General features: G+C 53.7%; 2 protein-coding genes across 10 annotated transcripts in view; both read right to left on the bottom strand.

Annotated features, from left to right (window-relative positions):
* Window positions 1-11,541, bottom strand: part of KMT2D (lysine methyltransferase 2D) — a 40,093-nt gene extending 28,552 nt beyond the window's left edge. For all 9 annotated transcript variants that reach the window (XM_060414066.1, XM_060414071.1, XM_060414073.1 and 6 more), the window contains exons 1-12: window positions 10,587-11,541; window positions 6,321-6,406; window positions 5,945-6,071; window positions 5,539-5,762; window positions 5,316-5,425; window positions 5,021-5,183; window positions 4,292-4,457; window positions 4,085-4,199; window positions 3,777-3,934; window positions 3,435-3,580; window positions 1,647-3,296; window positions 455-1,560 (exon numbers count right to left, since the gene is read on the bottom strand). In XM_060414066.1, coding sequence (XP_060270049.1) covers window positions 455-1,560; window positions 1,647-3,296; window positions 3,435-3,580; window positions 3,777-3,934; window positions 4,085-4,199; window positions 4,292-4,457; window positions 5,021-5,183; window positions 5,316-5,425; window positions 5,539-5,762; window positions 5,945-6,071; window positions 6,321-6,369 — 4,014 coding nt within the window. In that variant the 5' untranslated portion in view covers window positions 6,370-6,406; window positions 10,587-11,541. The remainder of the gene's footprint in view (window positions 1-454; window positions 1,561-1,646; window positions 3,297-3,434; window positions 3,581-3,776; window positions 3,935-4,084; window positions 4,200-4,291; window positions 4,458-5,020; window positions 5,184-5,315; window positions 5,426-5,538; window positions 5,763-5,944; window positions 6,072-6,320; window positions 6,407-10,586) is intronic.
* A 3,388-nt stretch (window positions 11,542-14,929) lies between these two features.
* RHEBL1 (RHEB like 1) lies at window positions 14,930-18,141 on the bottom strand. Its single transcript, XM_027965808.3, has 8 exons — window positions 17,890-18,141; window positions 17,208-17,279; window positions 16,805-16,872; window positions 16,451-16,533; window positions 16,304-16,360; window positions 16,056-16,103; window positions 15,638-15,719; window positions 14,930-15,466 (listed from the first exon to the last, which is right to left on the bottom strand). Exons 1-8 carry the CDS (start codon window positions 17,939-17,941, stop codon window positions 15,377-15,379), a joined length of 552 nt encoding a protein of 183 aa, XP_027821609.1. The 5' UTR covers window positions 17,942-18,141; the 3' UTR covers window positions 14,930-15,376.
* Window positions 18,142-19,386: the final 1,245 nt, after the last annotated feature.

Raw genomic sequence — 19,386 nt, 5'->3', positions numbered from 1 at the left:
CTCTGCCACTGGTGTTCTCTTTAATAAAAGAACAAGATGAATTCAAGGATCTCTGAGAACCTGTCGCTGCTGCTGCTGCTAAGTCACTTCAGTTGTGCCCAACTCTGTGCGACCCCATAGACAGCAGCCCACCAGGCTCCCCTGTCCCTGAGATTCACCAGGCAAGAACACTGGAGTGGGTTGCCATCTCCTTCTTCAATGGATGAAAGTGAAAAGTGAAAGTGAAGTCGCTCAGTTGTGTCCGACTCTTAGCGACGCCATGGACTGCAGCCCACCGGGCTCCTCCGTCCATGGGATTTTCCAGGCAAGAGTACTGGAGTGGGTTGCCACTGCCTTCTCCCTCTGAGAACCCAGGATTCAATAAGTCAAGTGGAAAGGTATCAGTGAGTGACAGAACCGTACCTCTGACAGTGACGGGACATCAAACACATCCAGTGGCTGGATAGCCCCTCACCTGTTTGATGCGGGAACGAGCTGGGGAGCTGCGCCGCCTCCCCTTGTCCCCCTCGGCTTTGCCTCCTCCAATAGCTGTCCCAGCATCACACAATAGCGAGTCATCAGTCTCTGGCAGCGAGTCGGTACAGAGCCGCAGGGAGCCCTCATCTCGGGCTGGACTAACGTCTGTAGATACCCCCAACTCCATGGACAGGGAGCCACCCCCCTCAGGATCTGGAGAGCCCAGCAGGGGCTCTGAGCCAGGAAAACTGGCACTGGCATCGCCCTGGCTCAGATTGGAGATCTCATTAACGATGTCGGATTTGATGAGAGTAGGGGGGGTCGGGGCCACCGGTGCACGTGGCTCCTCTTGCTCTTCACAGGGTGAGCCCTGCCCTGCCTGCTTGCATTCTGGGCCGTAGACCTCCATAGGGGTCACAGGGGCCAGCTCCTCAGAGTCCAGGAGCACAGGGGAGCACTTAAGTTCACTAGCCAAACTGCCAGGGGTCTGTCCAGCCTCTGGTTGTGAACCAGGAGTGTCAGTCCCATCCAGAGGGGCTGTATCTTCCCCCAGGCCACAGAAGTCATCCAGGGCTGGGGCAGGGCTGGGTGCAGGGCAGGAAAGGTTCCCCAGAGGAGACGGAAGAGGACTAGTAGGGCTGGGTTCCAAGGCTGGGCACTCAGGTTCTGGGGCTTTCTCAGTCTCCATCTTCTGTGGCTCAGCCTCTTCTGAGACCTCCACTGCCTTGTCCATGGGACTCAGCGGGGAAGGAACCGACAGTGGCAAGGCAGGAGAGCACTGGGAAGGAGGTGAGTTTGAGGGAGGCAGGGAATGCTGGAGGAGTGGGGAACAACGAGGGGGAAGGGGCTCCATCAGGATGGGAGAGGCCGGTCCCATGGGGGAGCCTGGGGATGGGGGGAGGATCATAGGGGGTACAGGCTCAGGGTCAGTGCAGTTAGCTTCCGGTGGAGGGCTGATAGGTGTCTCCAAGATGGGGGCAGCCAGTGGCGACTCAGGGTCACTGTCCCCTTTGGCATCAAAGGGGTACTCTAACTCTCCCAACGGAGACAGGGCTGGTGGGGCCACAGTTGTGATGATGGGTGAAAGTGGAGGAGGAAGAGGATCTGGAGGAAAAGAGAGGCTCTTAGATTAGATGTGCCATAAAGAGTTAAGACCGTCCCAGAGTAACAGAGTACTAAGTGCCCCTTACCTGGTGGCATCAGCTGAGGTGACAAAGATGGCTCCCCAGATGGGGACAACGGCAGCTCCTCAGGCAGAGGGGACAGAGGTGGTTCCCCAGGCTCAGACAGGGCCGGCTCTCCAAGCACAGGGGATAAGGGTGGCTCCCTGGGTGGGAGGAATAAGGGCAATTCCTCAGATGCAGGGCACAGGCCTGGCTCCTCAATGGGCTCCTCAGGTTGAGGGGACAGGTGCGGTTCCTCAGGCCGGGGGGACAGGCGCGGTTCCTCAGGCCGAGGGGACAGGCGCGGTTCCTCAGGCCGAGGGGACAGGCGCGGTTCCTCAGGCCGAGGGGACAGGCGCGGTTCCTCAGGCCGGGGGGACAGGCGTGGTTCCTCAGGCTGGGGAGACAGGCGCGGTTCCTCAGGCTGGGGAGACAGGCGTAGTTCCTCGGATGCAAGGGACAGATGTGGCTCCTCAGGCATGAGGGACAGGTGCAGCTCCTGAAGCGCAGGGGACAGGCAGGGCTCCTGGGGTGCAGGGGACAGGCGCAGCTCCTTGGGCGCGGGGGACAGGCGTGGCTCCTCAGGCGCAGGGGACAGGTGTGGCTGTTGGGGCACGGGGGACAGGTGCGGCTGCTGGGGTGCGGGGGACAGGCGTGGCTCCTCGGGCGCAGGGGACAGGCACGGCTGCTGGGGTGCAGGGGACAGGCGTGGCTCCTCAGATGCGGGGGACAGGCACAGCTCCTGGGGTGCAGGGGACAGACGCGGCTCCTGGGGTGCAGGAGACAGGCGCGGTTTCTCAGGTTGAGGGGACAGGTGTGGCTCCTCGGGCCGGGGGCAGAGTCGCAGTTCCTCAGGCAGTGGCAACAGCGGTGACTCCTCCAGCGGCAGGGACACGAGCAAGTCCTCCGGAGGCGGGGAAGCAGGCGGGTCTTCAGGTGGCGGGGATGTAGGGGAGTCCTCAGGTGGAGGAGACAGGCGTGAAGCCTCAGGTGGAGGGGATGTGGGAGACTCCTCAGGTGGCGGTGACAGGGGAGACTCCTCAGGCGGGGGGGACAGGCGTGACACCTCAGGTGGGGGGGACATAGGCAAGTCTTCAGGTGGTGGGGACATGGGTGAGTCCTCAAGTGGAGGGGATAGGCGTGACGCCTCAGGTGGTGGGGAGAGAGGAGATTCCTCGGGTGGAGGGGACAGGGGCGACTCCTCAAACGGTGGGAACAGACAAGAGGCCTCAGGTGGCGGAGACATGGGTGACTCTTCAGGTGGCGGAGACATGGGTGACTCTTCCGGTGGTGGAGACAGGCGAGATGCTTCCGGTGGTGGGGAAGTAGGCAATTCTTCAGGGGGAGGGGACAGAGGAGACTCCTCCAGTGGTGGGGACAGGGGTGATGCTTCAGGTGGTGGGGGTAAGGGTGTATCAAGTGGGGGATGTGAGGGGGAGTCCTCTGGGCAAGAGAAGGGTGGTGACTCAGGTGGGGGAGACAGAGGAGACTCCTCAGGCGGTGGAGAGAGGGGTGAGTCCTCAGGCGGTGGGGACAGGCGCGATGCCTCAGGCGGCGGGGACGTGGGTGAGTCCTCAGGTGGTGGGGACAGGGGCGACTCCTCAGGTGGGGGCAGCAGTGGCATCTCCTCATTTAGGGGGGCCTCCAACTGGGGCTCAAGTTGGGCCCCTTCTCTCCCTGCAGACATAACACACTCTGCTCCTACCTAGCTCAGCTGCACCCCCACAGCAAGTACAGGATCAGGGCAAAGCAGAGATTGGCCCTTGCCACAGGATAGAAGGGGATTACTTTCAGGAACCCTCAAACCCTACTCACCTAGTGGTTTGGCTTCACATTGCAGGGGCCCCGGTTCCTTGGGTTGCATAGAGGTCACGTATCCACCCTTTGGCTGCCCTTGGCACGCAATGTACAGACTATTGGGCTCATCAGTGGGGGTAGCGCCAGGCTCTGGGGGTGAGAATCTGCAGAGGGCACGGGAAGCAGACTCGCATCACCTACTGACCCCTCTAGAGCACACAGGGGTGAAGCATGGATGCTCTGGAATGTACTGCTCACCCGAGGGCCCTCCTCTCAAAGGCTGTTTGCTTGAACACAACCCCTGCCCATCTCAGTACCTCCCAGGTCCCCTCCCAACCTCTGCCAATCCACACCACTTACCTGCTACAGACCGGAGGGTGCTGCTCAGCAAGAGAACTGACGGGCTGTCCTCCCGGGGCTTTGTGACAGCGGTGACAGAGTGAGTAGTTCTCAAACCACTCAGAGTTGGGATTCAGCTCAGCTGAGCCTGCCCCACAGGCCCGGCACACCCGGCATGCCTAGCAGAAGGGAACAAGCAAAATGGCCACCGGTCAGACAACAGAGACGCAGAGATGGGAGAAGAGCACAGTGCATGTCCCAACAGAGAAACATGGGGCACTGCAGGAGGTGGAATTAGGGAGAGTAAGGCAGCACTGGGGCACACTCACCTTGCACTTCCAAGAGTGAGCAGGCAGTTCCTCCATTGGTGGTTTCAGGCAGAAGGTATGGTATCCTTTGTCACACGTCTCACAGACCAACATCTTAGAGTCATTCCCAGGTTTCCTGCGGGGGTACATAACAGGGTTCTCCCTGCCCTCCTTTTCAACCCTGACCTGTGCTTCACCTAAGGTTCCCTTCTGCCCTCCCACTTTTACCTGCAAGCTTGGCACACTTTGCATTCAGGGCACTGCCAGCCAGCACGCTTGCGGGCAGTCAGAGCAGTGTCCAGACAGGCCCCATGATAGTGATGCCCACAGCTGGTACAGAAGAACAGGTCACATAATTCCCCTGGCCCCTCACATACTGCACAGCGAGCCTCCTCTGCAGTAAGAAGGGAAGGATGACACAGGTCAGCTATGGATTCCTTATAGGACTCAGCACAGTGCTGTCTACCTAACTGGCGTTCCACAGACACAGAATGAACAGAGTTTCTGAGTGTCTGCCTGACATATGCCAGGCGCTCCTCTGGGCACTGCACTGCGTCGTGCGTGTATGCTCAGTCGTTTCAGTCGCACCCGACTCTAAGACCCCATGGACTGTAGCCCACAAAGCTCCTCTGTCCATGGGATTCTCTGGGCAAGGATATGGAGTGGGTTGCCATGCCCTCCTCCAGGGGATCTTTCCAACTAGGGATCAAACCCACATCTCTAACTTCTGCACTAGCAGGCAGGTTCTTTACCACTAGTGCCACCTGGAAAACCCAGGCACTACAGAGACCACAGTAAATGAGACAGGCAAAGCCACTGCACTCAGAGTCCAAGCCTATTTTCATGGGGCAGACTGACAGCACGTAATTACAGATTTTGGAGCACTCTGCAGAGCATAAAAACCCCAGCAGCCGTGGACCCTCACGTGTCCCCTGTCCAAGCGGCAGGACTCCTCACCCAGATGTGCGGCCCCCTCACTGTGCTCTGGGCATAGCAGCTGCAGTGTTTTCATGGATAAGAAGGAACCGCTGGCAGTTGCGCAGGGGAAGTGGTAAAGACGGGAACATCCAGGCGAGCGGCAAGGGATGGAGGCACCAAGTCTGGTGCAGTGGGAGCAGCGCTGCCAGAGTGGAAACAAAGCCTCAGCGCTGGCCAGCTCTCTCCAGAGCCACAGGCCAGGCACAGCTCTACCCCAGTATGCCCTCTGCCCACCCTGCCCTTTGCCTGTGCCATTCCCTGGCCCCCACCCCACCTGTGAGATCCCTGAGAAGATGGCCTTGTCCACACCACATAGTTCTGGGCCCTCCTGCCCCCATACGCCTGCCGACCACGCAGCGCACCAATGGTGAGCCCAGCAGGACCCTTTATAGGTAGAAAGAGGGAAAACAGTTAACAAGAACGTGACCCTGGTTCAGGACCACCTAGCCCCTACCCCATTTCCTCCCCAAGTCAGCTACCCACTTCCCTTCCCTTACCTCCAGGTTCTCCCAGGTGGGCAGGTGTCAGGCCCTCAGGGAAACCGATCTGTGATAGGTCCTCGCTGGGCAGCGCTCCCTCATTGGGCCCTGGGTTCCCCCCAGGGGACACCACGGGACACCGGGGCCAGTCAAATGGCAACTCAAAGCGCCGTAGCTCCCGCTGCCCATGTAGACTGGGCTCTCCGCAGTTACAGAGAGCACAACGCCGCACCGGACCCCCGCTGTGAACACACAAGCATCAGCACCACGCCGGTCCTGCCCTAGGGTACCCTGAACAACCCAACGACTTGGCACACCTATGCTTTCTGAACACTCATTTCCTAAATCTTCCACTTTGAAAGCCCCAGATGCTCAAATCAAGTCTTCATACATCTTTATATCCTCATTTCCCCAAACTAGTTACCTGCAGTCCTGGGGAGGCTCCTGAAGCCGGGGACCCCCAGAACTGGGCACAGAGACCTCCCCAACATGTGGTTTGGGAAGGTCTGGCTCAGTGGCACCTGACTCCTCAGAGGCTGCAGGTCCATCAGCTGAATGAACAAAGAAGAAAGATGTATCAACCATTATCCTCTGTTTAATACCAGCCCACTCATCAGACCCATGAGATTACCCAAAACCCTTGGTGGATAACAATGATGGCATTTCAACTTCTGTCCCAAAGAACAAAGTCCTTCAATTATTACCTGTCTATCAGACAGACTTAGCTTCTGTCCCTGTGCTAGGACCAGAAATCTAAGATTTCCTGGGAAGAACAGAAACCCAGTGTTTGTCCTACCCACCTGCTGGTTCCGAATCTTTATCCTCACCAGGCGGCTTCGGGCTGTCCATCCCTCTCTCCGACTGGGCAGAGCCCTCTCGGGGAGACCTGTCAGAGCCAAGAGATATGTATTTGTCTAGGAAGTCTTCTCACTAAACACTTTGCTCCAAATCCTAAGGAGAAGGCATCTAATGTTATCTAGAACCTATAGAAATCAAAGCAAAATCACACCTACAAACTCCTGTACTAATGACAAGGAAAATCCTTCTCCCCAACCCTTGTCCCACGGTCTACTTCCCCTCCAATAAACACATATCCCCTTCTTCCACTCTGAATTCCCGGGGGATCCACTTCCCATCTCCTGCCTAAGAGTTCCCAGGACAACCAGAATCACCCACAAGCTACACCTAGTACCCTTCTTTGCCTCACATCTGAGTTCTTGGCTGCTGGTAGGCCCTATCCCTTGGACTTTTCCCTCAGTTCTCAAGTCAGCTACCATCCTAGAGGTCTTTCAGCACTAACCCAGGAGTAGTCATAAACCAAGAAGTCTGAGTTCAGCTGAAATCCCTCTACTGGAGACCAAATTTGGGGCCTTGCAAGATGTAGAACATGTTACTGGAACGAAAGCCCAGCTATGGATGGATCTCCCCCACCTCCACTGGTTTCAACCAGAATATTCCAATCATAACAGAAGAAACTCCCCATTTCCCACCTACTGCCCATCTAAATCTAGCTCAGTCCCACCCCCCTGGCCCCTGCCATGACTGAGCTCAAGTTCTCACCCAGCCTGAAGGCCTCAGGTCGTTGCCCTTAGCAACGCCAACTGCCCTTCCTCCTTAGATGTCCCTAGAAGTTAACAGAAGGGGCCTTAAGAGTTACTGAGCATGTGTAGCCAGGCCTGGTGCTAGGCATGCTGGGAGTTGTAGTCTCAGGAAGCACACAGCCACTTGGAGCTGTTCTAAACAGGGGCAGGACACAGCAAAGCAGCTTCCTTCCTCTTCCGTCAGGCAGGGTTTCCACACACACTATGGGGGTGGGGGGTAACGGTCCCCTCTTCTAAGATATGCCTGCCTATCCCAGAGCCAAATGAAACACACTGAAGTTATACCTAAGAAGGTCAAGATCCACACCTTTTGGCATATTTTCCTAAATCTCAGAGGAAACTAATAAACAGTACAAAAAAGAGAGAAGTAAAGAATTACAGAGCTGAGGAAGAGGAAAGGGGTCCTATAGAAGAAGGAAGAAAGGGACAGGTGCCAACAGCTCTTAGTGGGAAGGGTAGGGGCTTAAGCAGAGAAACTACAGAAAGTATTATTTTCCCATAGCAGGTGGAGTAGGTTACAGAACTCTAAATGAAAGTTTGAGAATTTTCTGTCTCCCCTTTTCCACTCCTCTTATTTAACCAGAAGGACCGCACCAACCTTTGTAATGACAAGCCTCTCTCCCCACACCAAATACCCCAGTCAGCTACTTGGGGTTGAGTGCATGGGGCAGATGAGACTGGGGGAATCCTCAAAGATGCCCAGGATCCATAAATCAATTACCTAAGAACCACACTATCAGTGCTCTTTCCCTGAGTTAATACTCCATTTCCAGAGACTGGCAATGGGCCTCATGGGACATGCCACAGGAAGGGAAATTTTTACTCTTTTCCCTTTACACTATTAAATTCTACTGGGAAAGTGAAGTATCACCTGATACCTGCTACCTTTACTCCCAGATCATCTCTTTCCCAAACCTGTCACTCACATAATCACACCTAAAAGGAAAGCAGGGTGGCCATCTAGCCAGCCCAGAGAAAAGATGCTCTGGCACTTCAAGGGCCCCCCAGAAGCCACCTATGTGAAGTAGGGGTTGGAGGTCAGGGCACCAGCTAGGCTCCCCTTCCTATTCAGCCATTCAAGGCCTGACCACACCCAAAAGGCTTCAAAGTTTCTTAAACATGTGTAACTTTTGTGGTACCTTACCACTAAATGCCCCCAAGAGCTTCCAACTGTTGTGCTCTCAAAGTTGAGGCTAAAGGAGTCACAAACAGCAAGAAATCAAAAGCAACAGTGATAGCGCAGTGGGTGGGAGGACTGCCTCACACAAGGCCAGAGGGACAAATTCCTCCGCCCTCCCCCAAGCGCAGCCCTCTCAAGCTGGTAACGCGGGCACTGCCTGGGGAGGTGCAGAAACCACCTTCATCCAGCTTTGGGAAACAGTACCAACATCCTCCAAAGCTGCCGCCTCATTTATGGCATCATGGAAGATGAGAGATAAGCCAAGGGTTGAGTGTCCTCCAAGCTGGACCAGAGAATCCAGAGGCTCTTCTAAGGAGTCCCATTTCCCTACCCGGCAATCCAGCACCTGCCCTCCCAATGCTGAGTGTGAGTTGTCAGGCCCCTGAACAGATCTAAACAAATAAAAACCACAGGTTCCCCTGTCCCAGCATTCACAGCCAGAAACACACATATACACCAAGGGTTTTTCCCCGGATCTAAACTGGGCTAAGGCCTGGCCAGGCTTCCTCAAGGGAACTAGGGATCCTAGAGAAACACAGATCTAGGGAGTGAAACCATGGTGGGTCCATTTGACCCCAGGCTGAAGAGACCCAGGACAGCAAGGAAGAAGGCAGGGATTCATCTCAACCCACTCTACTCCCTGCCTCCTTCCCAGACCAAAAGCTTTAGCTCCATTATGCCAGCCAAAGGGGAAATGGAGGCTTGGAGAGGTGAAAGGCTGAAGCAGGCCCTTGAGTGAACAGCTCTTCTGTAGGACTCAGGACTTCCTGGTTCCCAGCTTGAGAATCAAACCACACCTCTCCCCACCCCCATTTTGGGCTGGCCCTCCAGGGAAGAACCCAAATGGCAACAGGGGCTCTGGAGACCCTCCGAACTATCCCTGGGTCATCCTAGGGTCAGCTACAGCCAAAAAGGAGTGGTGTCTCTTAAGGAAGTTCTTTAGGGACAGACAGCCGGAGAGGCCCTCCACAGGAGGCAGGGGCAGACAGCATGGGTGACAGCTAGCCTCATTTCAGCACCCCTGTGCCACCTCTCACCTCAGGATTACCACCCCAAAAACCTTTCAAGGGCAAACCCCTATTCTGTCCTTTCTGAGACCAGGCTCAAAGTGGCCGAGCCTCTGTATGTTGGAGGGGACAGAATGAGGGAGCAAAATACAGCAGCCAAATCCTGGCTGGGCAGCATGACAGCTGTGAGAGGGGCTGTCCCAGCCCAGGGTCCAGAGGCTCATGCTGCACCCTTCATGCAATCATACACACTCCCCTTCTCCCCAACACCTCCTGCCAGGGCTGAAAACACTGGCTTCAGAGACATGCTCCTATCAGGTCATTTCTTCTCCAAAGAGGTACAGGCCACCCTATTCTGCAAGGCTGGGACTGGATCACAGGACTAGTTAACATTCCCTGACTGAAAAAGGTTGGCGAGGTCTGGGAGGGGCCCTGCAGGACTGGCCAGAGACTTATGGGCAACCAGGCCCGGAGAAAGCGGGAGACAAAAGCCATTTTTTGCAGCCCACATTCACAGGGAGCAAATCTCAACAGCCTCCTCTATAATCCCCTAGAGATTATGTCCATCCCAAGAGGAGGGAAGGCAAAGCAGGCTAAGATAGCACTAGGCCTCGTTGGGGTCACTTTGCCAGGCAGGGGTAGTTTAAAGTTGACCAGCAAGGCCAGAGCTGCCCCCGGCCCCGCCTCCTTCTTGCCCCAGCCACCTCCTTCATCACAATAGTCAGTTTCCACACACTCTGCTCCATGCACAGTGAAATAAGGCCTAGTGCAGGAATCAGGATTCCTTGAGTCTCCCAGAGACTGCTCTCGGCGTCCGGATGAGCAAGAACAACCTTAAAGTCCAACCTGGCGCTAAGTCTGGCCTGGCAGTGGCACCCTACCCCCGCTCCCAAGTTGTTCTATTCCCAAGGCCCACAAGGAACCCTGAAGGAGAAGCAGCTGACTGGGATTGGTGCTGGCATCAGGGCTTGGGTCCTAGTTTAGTAGAGCTCCCCCCAACACAAAAATAAACAGGCAGAGAGACTTTCTGGCCAGGTTCCCAAACTCCCGTGGTTCCCTGAACCCCCCAGTCTTTAAAGAGGCACACCCCAGGACACCAGGCCTCGGTTCTCCTCTGGCGACTGGCTCAGGTTCCCTTGACAGACCCTGCCAAAGGAACCCTCCTCAGCTCTGGCACCCCTTTCTCCAACCTACAGGCCAGCTCAGGCCAAGATAGTCCATCTGGCTATGCCCCCAGTCCAACCCTTTCTGGGCCCTGGCCGGGCGGACTTCACTCACCTCTTCACAGGGCGATCCAGAAATCCTCATCCGAGAACATGGCCAGAGCCCGGGCCGCTCCCCGACCTCCAACCGCCAGAGCGATCACAGCCGCCCCCCGCACGGGGGGGCTTAAGGGGGCCAAGAACGGTAAATCCAGGTCGGAGTGGCCACCCTCCCCCCCTCAAAAAAAGCAAGAAGCCGAAGAAGGGTTCTCTGCCTCGGGTTCCAGCAGTTTAGGTTTCCATGGACAGCCCCAGGGCGGCGAATCCCGAGCGGACACAAAGAGAGCACCGGTGGCTTTGATCTTGGGCGAGCAGGCTCCGCATCCGCGTCGCCGGGCGGCCTCTCAGTCCTAGGGCCGGGCCAGCGCCCCGGCCGCCCGCGCCGGGCTCGGGCGGAACGTCGAGGCTCTCCAGATGGAACGTCGAGGCGCCTCCCCAGCAGCCCGGAAGGAATGCCGCGCCGCCGCGCCGGGCCCAGATGGAACGTGAGACCCTCGAAGGAGCGCCGAGCCCCTCTCCCCGTCGGGCCGGCGCCCCGGGGCCGCGCGAGCTACGGCGACACGGAGCCGGCGGGGCCGCGGGGCTGAACCTGACACACACCCAGTGCTGGGCTCCTCGACCCCGAGCACTCTCCCTCGGCGGCTTCGAGCCCCCCACCTTCTGCTCCCCCCGGGGAAGGGAGGAGGGTAGGTGGGCGAGGAAGAGGAAGGGGCGGGCGGTGCGAGCCCTCTGCCCGCTCCCCTCCGGCCGCTCCAGGCCCTGCGCTCGCCTCCCTTCCCCTCTGGCCTCGGGAGCTGCCCCGCCCCCGGCCTGGCCGGCTCAGATCGGCGGCACCCCCTCGACCCCCGGCTGGCTGTGATCGCGGGGGGCCTAGAGGTGCATGGCCCAACCCCGGCTCCCGGCGCCGGGGGGTCAGGAAACTGAGCGGAAAGTGGGGAACGAGGCAGCCATTTGCAACCGGAGAGGAAAGTAGTGCAGCGCGGCGCCGCTCCGCCTCCCCCCCCTCCGCCTCCTGTTCGGCCGGTAGGGTGGTTCCTGCGAAGGGGCTATTTCCTGGCCCGAGATCTCGGCAGCGGTCGTGAAGATTCAGGAAGCCTTCGGCGCGAGATCCGGGTGGCCCTTTTGCCCGGGGAACCCCACTCCAGAAGGGGAGAAAGGAGAAGACGCGGCCCTATTTTGTGTTGGAGCGGAGCGGCGGAGGGATCCGGTCCTCTCGGAGGAAAGGCTGTGACTCTGCAGTTCTACGCACACGCAGCGGGATCCCTCCGCCATAGGTTAACCCCGACAGCGCCGGGCCGGCCGCTGTGCAGACACGTGGGAATGAAGCCCCCCTCCTCTTCGCCCCAGACCTGGAACTGTCTCCTTCACCACCGGGCTAGTAAATCTAGGAAGTTGGTCACTTTCTAATTCCGTTTCGCTGGAGTTATCGGTCCCTGAAACTCTTAACTGCCCCTTGCCTTGGCCAGGAGCAATCTTTCCCGGGAGGGGGATGGAAGAAGAGCCTGGAGATTGGCCGCTGCTCTGCATCCTGGGAACTGGAGTCCGCAAATGGAGAAAGTGAGGCACGGCGCCTGGCGCTGCAAAGGGTGGGTTCCTGCCACGTTCGGGGGCCTAAAGGAAAGCGGAACGAGTCCCTAGTTGTTCTGCTGGCTCTCAACCCCCCTCGAGAGGAAAGAGCACTGTTAGTGCCTCCACAATCACCTCCCCTGTCAAAACAGAAATGCAGAGTTTCCCCTCCTTTCCCGGGTGCTCCCAGCCCCAGCCCTTCTTTCCGAATCTTCAGGGCCTGGACTCCCCAGCAGCCCCCCCCCCCCCGCCTTTTCAGTAAACAGAAGGCATGTAACTTGTAGCCTTGCTACCTGGCCAGAGTACTGTTATTCTACGCAAGATCCCAAAACAGCTTGCAGGGACATCCCTCGCGCCCCCTCCGCCCCGCGACCCCCCGCCACCAATTAGTCTGGATGAGAAAGGATTGGAATGACTTCTCTGCATTAACTCTACCCACGGGATAAACAGGAGGAGACAGATTAACAAATGCGCTGGATACTTAATATATTTTTAGTTATTCCTCACCCTCGTTATGAATTAATGTGGAATTATGTCCATATTACAGATGAAGAGATTGACACTAAAATACATAAAATTGTTCAACAAACCACGTCTAGTGAGAAGTTTAGCCTTGCCGTAATGCAAGCCAATGGCCATGTTTGTCCTAGGATGTGTATGTGTATATAAATATATATATATTTTTTAAATTATTTTAATATGTGGAGAAAGACAGACAAATCAGGTGCAGGGCTGGTTTTGTGGGAAGGGGTTTACAGTGCTGTCCAATAGAACTTTCTGCAATGATAGAAATGCTTTTAATTTTATAAAATTTTAAAACTAAGTAGCAATATATGACATGTAGCTTTCATATTGGACAGTGCAGAAGACCTAAATGCCTACTGGCCAGAGTCATAGGAGGGATCAGGACTAGGTATGTCTTGGCTAGCCAGATACTGACATACGGTCTGCACTGACCATTCAGGTCTAAGTCAGCAAAAGAGTCCAGCAGTAACTCCTCACCTGTAAATGGAAGGCCTCTCCTTACTTTCTGCACCCAGAGGCCGGGAGGCAGACCCTCACCAGAAAAACCTCAAATAATACACAATAGCCATCTTTTAAGGGTGAGGACCTATGCTAAGCATTTCATATATCACCTTAGTTTTATTCTTACCTCAATCCTTGAGGAAGGTTTAACTACATATAGTAAATGAGAAACTAAGAGAGGTTCAGAGGCTCAGAGTTTTAAGTGTCTTCCTAGTGTCACACAGTTAAGTGGAAGAGTAACTCTTTTTAACCCAGCCATTAACCACTATTCTTTACTACTATCAGGCTTTGAGATTTTTTGATATACCTCTCGAAAACCTGATATTTGTTATCCCATTTCAAACCTCATGGACATAATAGTATAGATACCTGTAATGAGAATTCCAGGTCTGATGTGCAAAAAGACCTAATATTAGTGTAAGGAGAGAGGGTGATGAGAACCCTAAAGAGATTCCCGAGTCCCTAAGAGATTGCTCTTTGGAATATGCTTTTTTTTGCACCCCTTATTTCTTTTTAGATTCTATATCAGAGATGCAGAAGCTGCTGGCAGGAGTTTTAAAAACAAGCATGACAAACCGTCATCCCCAATTATAAGCCCAACTAGCCTGGAGCCAGGCAATAACAAGGTCATAGCTAAAAATCACATCCGGATTTTGTCCATTTTTCCCAACTAAGAGCGTTGACAGAGTATCTCAGGCTCTCACAATTGGCAGAACTCTATGCCTTTCCTGTGAAGGATACCATTCAGGTCACCCTTATAAGTCATTGCAGGAGGTATTAGGCCACTTAGGACCTAGGGCTGCTGGGGAAGGGTTGGAGGTAAAGGCAGTTAGGACTAAACTTTCCTAGCTGAACCCATCCTTCTACTGAGGTGGTGGGTCAATAAGAACAGAAGTAATAGCCTTTGACATCTGGAAAAGGTAACACAACTTCAAAAGTGTGAAAGGTATGAAAAAAGCAAAGAACATCTATTTTGATGAAAGGCACTTGGAGAGATGAGGAGCAGGGAGTGAGGGTTGATCGGGGCATTATTTCTTCCTTTATTCAACTCTCTTAAAAAGTTAAAATCTTCGCAACACTTTAGTCCCTGCCTTCACACTACTTCACAGTTGTTACATCATTAGGAACGAGGGTCTTTCTTCGAACCCAAAGTATCCTGAGTTCCAACAAATCCCAAGGCCCCAGGAGGGAAGCTAGGGCAGCATGTGGCAGCTGGCCACTAGAGGGCGGTGTTTCTGTAGTTAAGGGGGTTGTGCTGCTAAGTCGCTTCAGTCCTGTGCGACCCATAGACGGCAGCCCACCAGGCTCCCACGTCCCTGGGATTCTCCAGGCAAGAACACTGGAGTGGGTTGCCATTTCCTTCTCCAATGCATGAAAGTGAAAAGTGAAAATGAGGTCGCTCAGTCGTGTCCGACTCTTAGCGAGCCCATGGACTGCGGCCTACCAAGCTCCTCCGTCCATGGGATTTTCCAGGCAAGAGTACTGGAGTGGGGTGCCACTGCCTTCTCCGAAGGGGGTTGTGAGAGCCTACAAATTTGGATGAGAGTGGCAATCAGTTGGTTACCTGTATGGGAGAACACGGTAGAAAAGAAAGTTGGGAAAAATAAGTATTAAGTCTTAGGGTGATGGTCCTGAATGAATGAGGGGTAAGGAATAGGAACAAGGTTGAAGGAGTAAAAACCTTGATTCTCTACCAATGGTCACAGTCATCACTCCTTAGAAAAGAAGATACTGGCCCTGAGTGCTCCCCAGATACAGAGAAGTCAATTACAAAAAGATTTCTCAGTTTATTTGCATATTTACATTGTCACTCCTGGGAGCCAGCTTCACTTCAGGAGTCCCCAGCTCCCCTCACCCAGCCAACACCCAAAACCTACAGAGGAGACTGGGTCCTGAATAAACAGTGCCCAGGACTCATATCCCAACCCCATAGGTTATCACAGTTCATTTATTTAGCAAAAACAGAGCTAGAGGACAGTGCCCATGAGACATCCTTGCCTCTTTGTAAACATGGACAACCAGGCCACTGGAGCCTGGGTAAGTGTGCAAACATGAGGGTACCTCACTGTGTGCCTAGAGGGCCAGGGACACAGCTGGCAACCAAACAAACCCGTGAAGTCCTGAGAGCGCCCCCACAAGCCCCCACTGGAGCTTGGAAAGTACCAGGGGCAGAATCAAGGCAGCTGCCCCTTGCTCAAGGGCTCATCTCCAGGCTCACATGAGATGGCAGCGGCGCTCTTGCCCATATGAATTTTCCACCCGGGCAATCTCCTGGATCACTTTGGTGAAGATGCCTTGAGTCAGCTGCAAGGGATAAGGATTCAGGGCAAAAAAAAAAATTGGTTGAGTTCACTGCCAATACTACCCAACTCTTAGGTGAATGCCCCACTCCCCCACCATCCCCACCACCAAGCAGTGGCATAAAAAGAAAAACACTGCTGCCCCCACCACCCTCCTACTCTTCAGGCCCAATACCTGATTATTCCGAGCAGATGACTCCATAAATGTTGCACCCCAGGATGCTGCCAGCTTCTTCCCCTCAACAGCCTGGACCTCCCTAGAAGCAAATTCAGGACATGAAAATGAAAAATAGCAATGGGCCCCATGCTCTCTGAAAAATCTTTACAGAAACTAGACTTCCTCTGACTCATCTCATTCCAAGGTTTGGGAGAACGTCTGTGGAAGAAGAAAATACAAGAAAACAAAGGAACCTAGGACTGAGGCTTGAAATATGAAATTATAGCTTTTGAGATAGAAGGATCATTTTGTCTCAACCTTCAAGTTAGAAACGAAGAGGTAAAACAACTGGTTTAAATCAGTGGCAGAGCCAGGACAAGAGCCTGACTCACTCCTAGACACTTTCCTTTGCCTTAAGCTACAGAGATTTCCATACCTGTCTGGAGAGAGATCGGCCTTGTTTCCCACCAGCACCACCGGCAGCCTGGGAGGAGACAGCAGTTACAACAGAATCCCCTCTGTTCCCCATGGACCCCAACCTCCTTCACATCATAGCTGGACAACTCCCCATCAAACCAGATAGGATCGATGTTCCGGCTTCCTCCTTAATTTGGATCAATACTCCCCTCTGCCCTCCGTCTTCCGTGGTGTCCACACTATGTCTTTATCCCCTGTGCCACGTACCGGGTTTTCCCGTGGCCTTCATGTAGCTTTTGGTACAGACTCTCAATGACTTGGAAGCTTTAAACACAAGAAAAGAATCTTACAATTTTATTCTGGGATAGCCCTCAGGTCTTCCCAAGTCCACCACTCTCAACCTCGGTCACTTACCTATGCAGAGAGGTGACAGAATACACAAGTACATAACCATGGACCCCAATGATGAATGAATAGGGCAGAATGCTGTACTCATCCTGACAAGAAACAGAAATATCAATACCTTGATTCACAAGACTCAGATGGCCAAGTTTGGTGGGCTGCATCCTGGGGACCCTCCCTGTGGCACTCCCTACTCCGGTCACTTCTATCCAACAAGTATTTATAGAGTAGCTCCAAACAACACTGCACACTGAAATACTGCTAAAATGCTTTTAATACTGCTTTACAGATGAGCCTCAGAGGCTACCAGACTTCATCTCCCAGGACTGAACTGCCACATTTAGACACCCTACCCCAAACTGGTACCTGCCCTGCTGTGTCCACCAGGTGTAGGTGAAACTCATCTTTGCCAACAGTCACTATCTTGCTGTAAGCTGAAAAGAAAAGAAAACTTGACTGTGAGGTGCCTTGTACGGCGAGCAATCTGTGCCCCTATATATTAACATAGATGGGCCAGGTTCAAGGAGCTCTCCAGGAAACTTAAGATACAATGTTAGGCTTCTTATTGTCTACACATGCACTATCCTGGACTCAGTATCTTGGAAAATGCACACTCTAGCTCCACTCACAGAACAGGATTGATAGAGAAGAGACTCGATTTAATATCTAATTAAATCATCCCTTTGGCACCCGGAAAATCCCAAAGTGTGGCCTTGGGTGGGGCACCTAAGCCCTCCCTACCCCACCCCAAGAGGAGAAATTTACTCACTATTCTCCACAGTAGGATCATAGTCTTCCAGGAACTCTCCCTCCACAAATTGATGTGCTAAAGATGTCTTCCCTGTGGGAAGCAGAGGTAATTGTAGCCAAATCACCCATCCACATTCATTTCCTCTGTCCTTTCGGGCTGTGGCCCTGGACTAAAGGAAACCCCGAATTAGCATCCTAGCCTGTGAATGCCCCATGCAATGCTTTCCCATAGACTCCTTCACCCTCTTTTCGCCCCAGGTCTCTGCACCTTGGCCACCGGATGCATACAGTAGCGACGCAGGAAGCTTTTCCTGCAGTCTTTCCCCACCCAACTCCTGGGAAGATCCGGATTCCCCAGGATTTAGTCAGCCTTGCATCCGACACCTGAGACTTGCCCCACCCAGACCGCGCCCCCGCCACCAAATCCTGCCCCCATCTCCACCCCCCCAGAGTAACGAACGCTGAGGACCACTGTGGTGTTCAAGCAGTAAGCCCATGTATACTCTTCCATGCTCCAGCTTCCTGCCGCCTTGAACACTACCACCACCCCAGCCTTTCCCACTCCAACCTTTCAGTCCTCGCTCTACAAGCTGGTTCTAAGGATGCCACCATTTCTCCCTGGGTCGCCTTCCCGCGGCAGTGCGCCTCCTCTGGCCACAAAGCCGCGGTGCATCGGTGCTCTGCCCTAGAGGGAGACTCACCTACAGAACGGTATCCGAGGATGACCACCTTCCTGTAGCGAACTAACGGCATGGCAGGAGCCGGCCCCGAGGGGCTTGCAGAACTTGGAGCTGAGAGAGCCCCAAGAAGAGAAAGTCGCAGTGCAGTCAGGTGTGGCAACCGGCACAGGAAAGTCGCTCACTCTGAAGCTGCCAGGGGCAAGCTAGAGGGAAACCAAAACAAGCGCCGCGCCCGGAGCTGGCCACGTGATCACAACACAGCAAGACTAAGGCGAGGGAGCCGGGCGACCGGGGAACTACACTGCCGCGCCGCTCAGGGCTCCGCCCCCCAGGCCGCTCGCCATTGGTCCATTAGAAAGGATAGGGGCGGAGCCGTTAGCAGGAGGGAAGGGCGGGCCTCACGTGGAGCGGGAGAAAAAGGAGTTGCGCATGCGCACACTAGACCCGGTTCATTCATAAAGAAACAGAAAGGAACCCGGGGTCCTAGAGGTGTTTGCGCGTTTGCAATCTAGTAATAGTGGCTGCAAAGAATCGTGGATGGAAAAGCGTTGTGGCTGGGCTGGAATTTATGGTTAAAAGATTCTAGGTCTCCCTTTTGCAAGATCTCCGGAGTCCTTGGGTAGGGAAAAAAGGCCAAAGTTGTAATATATCCCCCTCCAAACTTTAGCCCCAGATATTTTATTGTAAGGTTTCTGTAGTCTTCCAGGATCTAACTTCGGAACTGCGATTCTTATTCCTTGAAAAATTGTTAGAATTTGTGGCCAAGTCCTCTGAGGTTTAGCTGTTATCGTTATCACAATCAAAGCATTTATTTGTTCAACAAATATTTATTAAGCATATACTATATGTTTTAGTTATTGCTCCATCTTGGAAGATAAGAGTGATGAACACAATAGATAAGGTCTCTGAGTTCACAAGCTTAAAATTCAGTTGGGAAGAAACAAACATAAACCAGTAAATGTTAGATAATATTAAGTGCAACAAAAAAAGCAATGTTACAAGGGACTTCTGGGTGGTCCAAGGCAGAGTACTCTTTGTTCCCAATGCAGAGGGCGGGGGTTCAATCCCTGGTCAGGATACTAAGATCCCACATGCTGCAATTAAGACCCTGTGCAGACAAATAAATAAAAATAAAGGGGGGGGGCGGGGAACTGTGATAAGAAATGACGGATTAGTCATTAGTGACACAAATTAGTGGCTTTTCATTTCAAAAGAAGCCCCATTCAAGGTGAAGTTCAAATGACAGTAAGGAGCCAGCTAGGTAAACATTCAGACAGAAGAATCCACCGGCACTAGGATGGAAATAAGTTTGTGAAAATCCAGAAAAGAGAGAAAGCCAGTTAGCCTAAAGTAGATGAAGTCTAAGAGGATCGCAGGTGCTAGCCCATGTAAAGTAGTTTGGGCTAATTCTAAATACCTAGAAAGCTGCTGTTGATGGCTGTTGATGGTGTCATTAAGTAAATTGGGGCATGACATGATCTGAATTGTGTTTCTAAAAGATCTTTCTGACTGTGGAGA

The sequence above is a fragment of the Ovis aries genome, chromosome 3 (genome assembly GCF_016772045.2).
Source record: "Ovis aries strain OAR_USU_Benz2616 breed Rambouillet chromosome 3, ARS-UI_Ramb_v3.0, whole genome shotgun sequence".
NCBI classification, from domain to species: domain Eukaryota; kingdom Metazoa; phylum Chordata; class Mammalia; order Artiodactyla; family Bovidae; genus Ovis; species Ovis aries.
Note: the sequence above shows the minus strand (reverse complement) of the source record. Positions and strands in the feature narration are given on the sequence as shown.

Coding starts and splice junctions, on each gene's coding strand:
- RHEBL1 (XM_027965808.3), bottom strand. CDS start 17,941: ATGCCGTTAGTTCGCTACAGGAAGGTGGTCATCCTCGGATACCGTTCT. Junction 16,104..16,303: donor GAAGGCCACGGGAAAACCCG/GTACGTGGCACA, acceptor GTCTCCTCCCAG/GCTGCCGGTGGTGCTGGTGG. Junction 15,467..15,637: donor CATCTGCTCGGAATAATCAG/GTATTGGGCCTG, acceptor TATCCCTTGCAG/CTGACTCAAGGCATCTTCAC.